Consider the following 8,376-nt stretch of genomic DNA (forward strand, 5'->3'; position numbering starts at 1 on the left):
CTGAGTTTGTTGGAAATTATGAAAAACTATTACACAATTCTTTTAAATTCACGCATCAGACCATTAGCTCCAAGCAATAGCTGATGCTAAATAATAAATTATGCATGTCTCAAATTGTTGTAAGTGTTATAGAGTTGGACGGCATACTTCCTGTGCATTAAGTTAAACACAATATACGTAAAACTATGCATAAGCTATAACAGAATTCATAGAAAGTTTTATAATTACAAACTCTGAGAAAAGCTTTGAAACTATATACGCTGAGAAAAGTTACAGTTCAGAAGCGGTGTCTTATGGTTAAGGTCCTACCTTTTTTAAATATATGTAAGATTGACATTGAATGTAAATGGTAGATCACAGTTCAAACAGATATTCATATTTCAGAATTTGAACACATTAGTAAACTCCAGTCTTCAAGAATCATTTTTCTAGAGGTTGACAAACCAAAATGCGGACTCAAGCATTTTGAATGTAGCTGTTCAGTACACACAATAGAAGTCTGTTAGCTCTTCTAGGCTCCTATAGCTTCTCTGGTAGCTTGCTTTCTTGTCAAAGATTTGACATTTATTCAGATAAAGTATTTAAATATGTTTAGCTGCCAAATACACCAATCATGTTTACATCGCAAACATGCCTGTCACTTGTCATTTCTCATATCGTTTTTCTCCAACTGCTCACTTTGTGGTCTACAAGCTTGGCAGCTTGGTGACTAAATAAAGGTCAGTTGGAAATATATCTACAAAAAATGGCAGCTAATCGCTAGTTAAAGCACGAAGCTTTTGATTACACTTTACCGACAGACTATTTATGGCAAAACTTTGTGTCTAAGCATTGTGTCTAATTCTACTTTCGACAAACCTCATAAACCGATACTCTAACTTTATCAGATTACTGAAGCAATTAAAATAAATCTTTCTGTTTCTAAAAGTCTTTGAGAAGTGTTGAACAACATAAACAAACACAGCGAATTCATGCTACATAAAACAATATACGAATTCACAATTAGGCTGATGCTTTTTAAAAGATTAGGAAATCGTCCAAATTAGTTATTCCATAACAATACAATTCATAGAATTCATAGTTGCATTTACATGGAAGCTTAACAACATGTTCAAGTTTTTATTGTTAATGCAGACAATATGACCTTTCAGCCTACTTCTTATTGCAGGTAGCATGAATTAAACGCAACTTATGCCGTTTGACAGAAAATTCTAAGAGCTAATGTTTGGAATATTTTGTTGAAGATAACCCAGTAGGTAAACCCATCTTAGAATGCCCATGATCAAAACTATGTTCATAAATCGCAAGTTTCTTAAATGTGTAGCAAAAGATTGTTGATGGTCTCAGGCTATCTTGTGTTTTAGCCACAACTTAGAGACTGAGTTTCCGTTTACTAACGATAATAAAAGGAATTGGCTTGCAGAAAAATCATGTCAGAGGTGTACCAACTTGCTAAACTAGCAAACTGACCATTAAAGTCAGCCTCAAACAACCTGATTATCTGTCATAAGATGCTCACTCATCTATAGAAAACCAACAGTTCACTGTTCCACCAAGTTTTTACCAAAACCGCTCACCAAAAATAATTGTACTTGCCTGATTTCCTTTTTTGAATCTGTTTATTGGGTTTAGCCATGTCATACAAACACAAATTAATTTTAACACCAGGAACACTTTGCTAATTACTTTGTACTTTATACATATGTCGTCTGTACCAGACTGTTCTTTTTAGCTAGTAAAGTCACATTTTGCCACATCATGAATATTTCATTGGCCTGTGCTAAAACACACAGTTCAAGAATGAAGATTTTGTAATACTAAAACCTTGTTTGTTAATAAAAAAAATACTGCAGTAAGAACTTATTAACATATGTGCAGTCCAAAGGTTTTAACTTGCAGCTTGTTCTGAATTGTAATTGTGTGTACCTTTCAGCGCTTATATTTTATTGGTCTAATAATACTGTACACTTTCACTAAAATCTATGCTTGCAGTCATTTGTATGGCTGAGTGAAACATGCTTCTCTTAGTACTCATGCCAGATCATCATAATTTTTATTGCTAATTATTAATTGTTTTGACACTGAGCATATTTCCACTATTTAAAAGAAAGGCTTCTGTATAAAGCTTGTTATTGTTTCAACACACACTGTAGCATAAATTCGTCAGGGTACAGTTAGAAAGCTTTTTAGATGTTTACGCAGACATACTAACAACACTTGTAAAATCTGTATACTGTTACCAATTCAGATATGTTTAAAAACACATGACAAGAGGACATAATCAATTTCTCAGTATTTGTAAACGCTTGGCTTAAAATAGCTGAAAATATACGTATATGTTCCCTAAGGCCTTTCAAGGTATGGGATTGAGATCATGTAAACATGTTTCAAAGATTAAAGATATATCACATGCATATAATCCTTAGTTTGTGGTCAAAACTCAAACTTCCATAATCCATGTTATCTATAAACAGATCAAACATATTGTATATTTGCACTTTAATACCTGCAATAGCTTTAAAGCTTTCAAACAAACATAAATGAAACTGACACCTGTTAACTCTGTTTTATTGGGTTTAAACACATACTGAGCAAAAATTTGTATTATGCATGAATTATACCACAGATTGTGTTAGCACTCCAGCAATTATGTTGCACAGTCTATATTTATTATACTACTAAGATATTGCAATTAAACATGCTATAATGCAAAATCGAGTTTTGTACAATCAGTGTTGAAGCTTTTCTGTTGATGTTTTCAACCTGTTTTTTCACAGATGAAGTGATGAATATTGTCGCACTCCTCATCGTTAAACTGATAGTCAAAACCTGCGAATGTGGTTAAACATTCTTCGATAAAAACACTTGGTTGACCTGTACCCCAGTACAACGTATCAGCTAAGGCAGTAGATTTTCCATCCCATCTCCATGTACCATTCATTTTTCTTCCTCCTAGCCATATCTCTGCACCTTGCTGCCAATCTACAATGCAATGAAATTATAATAATTAGATGTTATAGGTTAATTTATCATTTGGAAGGGTCAGCAGTGTATCATTAATGTGTCATACAAGTTCAACATACAAATGAATCTAAGATAATGAGCTTGAAATTTACTATTAATATCTATAAGCTGCAGCCAATTATAGGTGTGAACACACTAGCAAGTTTTTCATAGTTTTCAAACAGGACATCTTTTAGTTACGCTGAAGTATGTCCTGTGGATTGTGTTGTTTTTTTTTCCTTTGTTAACCGTCTAGCATGTTGACTGTTAAGTCTTTAAAAATAGATGTGAGCCTTTATCTGAACTACAAAAAAACAATGGAAATAGTGAGATCGTGACAAGTTTTATATGATTTAATCAATGCAGAAAGTAAAAATACTTCAACCGTTCGACTCGCTTTTTTAACTTTGTTCTTAAAAGTTAAAACTAATATCAAGCACAAAAAACCTTACAATAAGTTTATTGATGAAGATAAGCTGTTTTACTATCATGTTTTTCATTCAGCTGTCTGATTGGTCATCACTTCTTTTGCCACAAAAGATTTAGACAACGAGTTAAGTGTACATCAAATTAATGGCAATATATGTGGAACAAATAATATAACTTTAACAGCGTACATAATAGAGTTACATGATTACAAACTTTAAAAACTATTTTTGGATCAAAGACACTGATAGACGTTTGAGGACTGAAGCTGTGTTTTATGGTTTTATGGTTACAACCTCATCCGTTTAATATTGGCATTACTTGTAAATTTTCTACATTACTCCAACAGATACTCATTTTTTTAAGTCTGTATACTCTAAAAGTTGATCTATGAATAAAAACCTTTTCTTATAAAATTAATCTAGCTACCAGGATCAGTCGTTCGAAGGTTGACAAGCCAGAAAGCGGACTCAACAGTTTCAAATGTAGCTAGGTACTCTCCTCTACTTTCGCAGAAAATCTTAGCGTCTTCCCATGCCTTTGACTCCGATACACGTGTGATGCAGGTGTTAGAGTAAGGGTTTCTAACATACGAAGATGGGCAGGAAATAAGAGTCTCTAAAAATATATATTTACCCATGCTGAATTACAGTGAATCATCAGCCTAGGCTTTTGATCTTCTTGGTACTAAACGGGATTTTTTTGCTCAGCTACAAGCTATTCTATAAATAAAAAAAATGCAAATGATGAAGTGGTATTTACATCAAAAACTGCCAAGTAAGCTCACTAAATGTTTTTCACAAGTGTCATTTTTTTCTGGCTTGTTGGAAAGTTCCATCGTTAGTTTTTTCGTGTTCATCGGAAAGTTCCATTGTTTTCTTTTCAGACCATTACATGACCATTCTTTGATTACATTTCTAACTACTGATAGCTAATTTATTTTTTAAATTGACCTATAGCAGATTATTTTAATAGTAAAAATTGAAGAGCATTTATCTTCACTCCTGCAGCGGAGCAAGTTTGTCAGAATTTTTGCTCCCGTTTTGTTTGAACATGCTTTTAGATTTTCTACACTGCCAAAAGCACGCTATAGACAATCATTGATGCCTATGTACCAGGGCCGTATCCTCCTATACTGCGGCTACTGCCATGGCAGTATCATTTTCTGAGGCTCAAAATCCTGAAATTCATATCATTTTTGCTTGATTTTAACCCTTCGGCTGGAGAAACGACCAAAATGTCGTTTATCGGTTGCATGGGGAAACGACATTCAAGTCGCTGTTGTCTAGTAACGTTAAACAAAGGATATGAATGCTAGTAAGTTTTAAATATCATCAACAAGATATTAGTCAATGAATTACAATATGAAACAATTATCTGAAAGCATTTTGTGCTAAAAGCTAAAGAAATCGCGTCTCCTTGGAAAATAATTAAATTTGAAAAAACCAATAACATCGGCTCGACTTTCAAAACGGTAAAATAAAAAAATATTTGATCCTACCATCGTCAGTGATTTTTTGTCTGATCAGAATAAAAATAATTCAAATGTTAGAAGTGATGTATACTTTTTGGGTTTTAATATTCTTAGAATATACAGAGAAAAACGATCGTTATGATGGCTCGCACAACTACATTATAGTGTTAGACTCTACCGAAAAGAATGCTTCCAAGCATTTCATAAGGAGACAATTGTACATGGTTGTATTTTTTGTAGTAGTAGATATGTAAATAAATGCTTATGTACAAAAGATTTTGTTCATAGAAATAAATTTAAGTTTTAATTTAATTTAATTAATTTAATTCTGTAGTGAATATGTAAGCAATACTGATCCATAAAATGTGATACACCAACTTATATATAATAAGCTCTGCCTAATTCTAATTAGCATATTCCTTATTAGCTATTACAGTTTCCTAACTACTGTATTGTCCTGAATAAATGCTACACTTATAAAACAAAAAATGAACAATAACTTGATGAATGTGATTAATAAACTTTAGACTTTAACTTTTACTTAATTTGTAATTTTACCACACAAGTAACATGCATAGCTCAAACTTAAATCTACTACTTGCTCAGTATTATAGACTACAGTATAAGTGCATTATTTTTAACATGATGCTCTATTAATTTTACTTTTTAACACTATAATATTATTTAACTAAATTATTTCATAGGAGAATACTCTTTTCCTACACAGTTCAGCATTGTACCCGGTGATAATTCTACCTCATGCTAGCTGAGGCCAACCCTTTTAGCAGTTTTCATTGACATTATATTTTTAATAAGCGTTGCTAAAGACAATCTCAATAAACAGTTTTATATTTAAAAAGCTGGATTATAATGTCAAATTTGCTGTTAGAACATGTGCCCCTTTAGGAGCCAAGTGTGCTAGATTTGCACCATTTTGACTAGTTACGCTAAAAGATTTCCCATGGGAGGACAACCCCCCTCCCACCCCGGACTTCTCCTTCCCACCCCACCGAGAGGGCTCTAATCCCCTATCTTGAGCCCTCCCAGCAGTACCATTTTCAACCAGGTAGATATGGCCCTGCTATATACATGTATACTGTACAGACAGTCTATAAAAACTATTAGTCTGTGATAACAAACCAAGGTTTGCTTGCTTAGTTTCTTCATTTAATGAATTTAGACTTTCAAAGATAGCTTTTAAAATTTTGATTGCCTCACTGTTTTGCTCCTGATTTTCATCAGAACTGTTGAGTTTTAAATCCGCCATCTGATTCGCAATCTTCAATAGTTGAGATAAGTTGGTTGACTCTTCCAATACTTCCAATCGAGTTTCCATAGCATCAACATTTTTTACCATTTCAGCCAATTTATTCTGGCTTTAGCTGTAGAGTGTAATCACAGCAACAAACAAACCCACAAAAACGATGATGAGTACTACAAAAAACGCAATAAGCCATTTAGGCATTTTAAATAGAAGCAGTTTGTGCGGTGATGTTTCCATTTCTAGTTGCTCGTATCCGTCCTCTATCGCTGCATTCACTTGTTGTTGGTTCTAGTAAAACAGTTTAGCCAAAATAATCTCAATACCATCAGTAGCTAGCTGATCATAGCACAGCTCCTAATTGGTCAATGAATCACATGACCTGGCAACACAAAAAGGAAATAGGCTACAATGAACTATGTGACTCTCTCAACTGCTTCTTAATGCAAACTGTCCCAAAAACATGTTAAAAATTGCATAAAGATTTTAAAAATAATATTTAGTTTATGGTGTTTTAATTTTTACTTCGTCAAACAATGTAAAAACATACATTTTAGGTAAAGCTTTTCCGAATATAATTAATGAGAGTAAACTTTCTAACATTTTAAAAAGAAATACTTTGTGTGTTTACATACATGTATAGGCCTGTCTAGTAATTGTATCATATTGCATTGTTGTGCAAAGGAAAACTTTAAAAAACTTTCATACATGTACTTTAAAAAGTGTCAAACTAGTACAATATTTAGAACTAGTCAAATATTTTTTTGTTTGAAAAAACTTCTACTTGCGTCAAACAATGTTAAAAACTTTCAGTTAGCTAAAAATTAAATTATATGTTCACTTTTTATTCAAATTAAAAAGTTATATGTAAAGACTAAAAAACTATATATGTTTTAATTAGATTAAAATACTGGATTTTAAACTTATATAAAATTATTAATTAATTATTAATCCTTGTCAGTATATAAAGACATGTATATAATAATTAGTTTAGGTATGGCTAAATTAGTTACGTAGCTATTGTTAGTTTCGATATATCAAGTCCAATTTTATATTTGGCTACAGCTGGATATAAGTAGGCAAAAGAAAAAACGCTTGAAATAAATTTTAAGCATTAGATGGATGATTAAAATAAGCCAATTTTTGACCTAAAACCATGTGTTTACGTTTAGCAGAATTCTGTTAGCATAGCAGCTCCTAACACCTCACTGCTTTGCATACTATTAAAAAATGATTGGTTATATAACTTTAGCATCAGAGTACTTTTACATGTGTCAGTACAGTCATTTATTACAAATCAACCGACTTATATTCTGCTACGTTTAATCACCACAATACTCAACATCGTCATTTTGGTCGTCATCACCATTGTCATTGGCATAATGATTTTGAGGATAAAAAGGATGATGATGGTGATGAAGATGATAAACATAATGAAGGTGATAAAATGATGGTCACTATCACCAGCAATATTATAGTTGCAGTCATCTCATCATCGTCACCAACATTGTCATCATTTTCACTATGATATTATCATAAATATCATCATAATTCTGATTCTAATGGTCCTTGCTGTCAGCATCACCATAATCATTTTCATCATCATTGATGTTACTTTTATCAGCATCATTATTATAACTAGAACTTCCCATGTCATACAGCCCATGACCTGATAATGGAATGAGTGATAATGGAAAAAAGAAAGGGTAGTGCTATAGTTGTTGAAAAAGTAGTTGTCAGCAGGAATTGACAAAGTACCCTAGGACATTTATATTTCGCTAGTATTTAGTTTCGTGAGTAGCATACAGAGTAAAATTTTACTGCACCTTAATTTCGCTGCTCTGATGATTGCAAAAATATAGTGATGTGAAAATAAAAGCAGTGGAACAAATATAATTAGATTCCTCAGGTTCAGTTCACCGCAGGCCTGTATTCACTGGTTCCAATTTGGGGCGGCTAATGTTAGGCGACTAGTTATGAACACCTGGGGATGTTGAGGGGGGGCGGTGTAAGCCCCCAACAGGTTTTTCTTATGTAGGGCCTCAGCCGGGCCTTCCGTGTGAAGTTTTAAAAAACTTTATCAAAAATTATCAACATTTTTCTATTTTTTGAGATTTTTTTGTTTTAGGTGATGTGACTGACCAGACGTCTTTAAATTAAAATAGGAAAAACTTGACCGCAGTTAAAACGCTGAGAAAAAAAGACATCTTTT

The 8,376-nt window shown here is 32.8% G+C and overlaps 1 protein-coding gene across 1 annotated transcript; it reads right to left on the reverse strand.

Annotated features, from left to right (window-relative positions):
• Window positions 1-2,155: 2,155 nt before the first annotated feature.
• Window positions 2,156-6,443, reverse strand: LOC137404394 (C-type lectin APL-like). The gene is made up of 3 exons (XM_068090591.1): window positions 6,122-6,443; window positions 3,859-4,047; window positions 2,156-2,982 (listed from the first exon to the last, which is right to left on the reverse strand). Exons 1-3 carry the CDS (start codon window positions 6,258-6,260, stop codon window positions 2,759-2,761), a joined length of 552 nt encoding a protein of 183 aa, XP_067946692.1. The 5' UTR covers window positions 6,261-6,443; the 3' UTR covers window positions 2,156-2,758.
• Between the last annotated feature and the right edge of the window lie 1,933 nt (window positions 6,444-8,376).

Source organism: Watersipora subatra, chromosome 9, assembly GCF_963576615.1.
Source record: "Watersipora subatra chromosome 9, tzWatSuba1.1, whole genome shotgun sequence".
Taxonomy (NCBI): Eukaryota; Metazoa; Bryozoa; class Gymnolaemata; order Cheilostomatida; family Watersiporidae; genus Watersipora; species Watersipora subatra.

Excerpts from the sequence above, each read along its gene's own strand:
- LOC137404394 (XM_068090591.1), bottom strand. The coding sequence starts at position 6,260 with ATGGTAAAAAATGTTGATGCTATGGAAACTCGATTGGAAGTATTGGAA. Across the intron at positions 4,048-6,121 it reads TGAAAATCAGGAGCAAAACA|AGACTCTTATTTCCTGCCCA; the intron begins GTGAGGCAATCA and ends ATATATTTTTAG. Across the intron at positions 2,983-3,858 it reads CCTTCGAACGACTGATCCTG|ATTGGCAGCAAGGTGCAGAG; the intron begins GTAGCTAGATTA and ends ATTGCATTGTAG.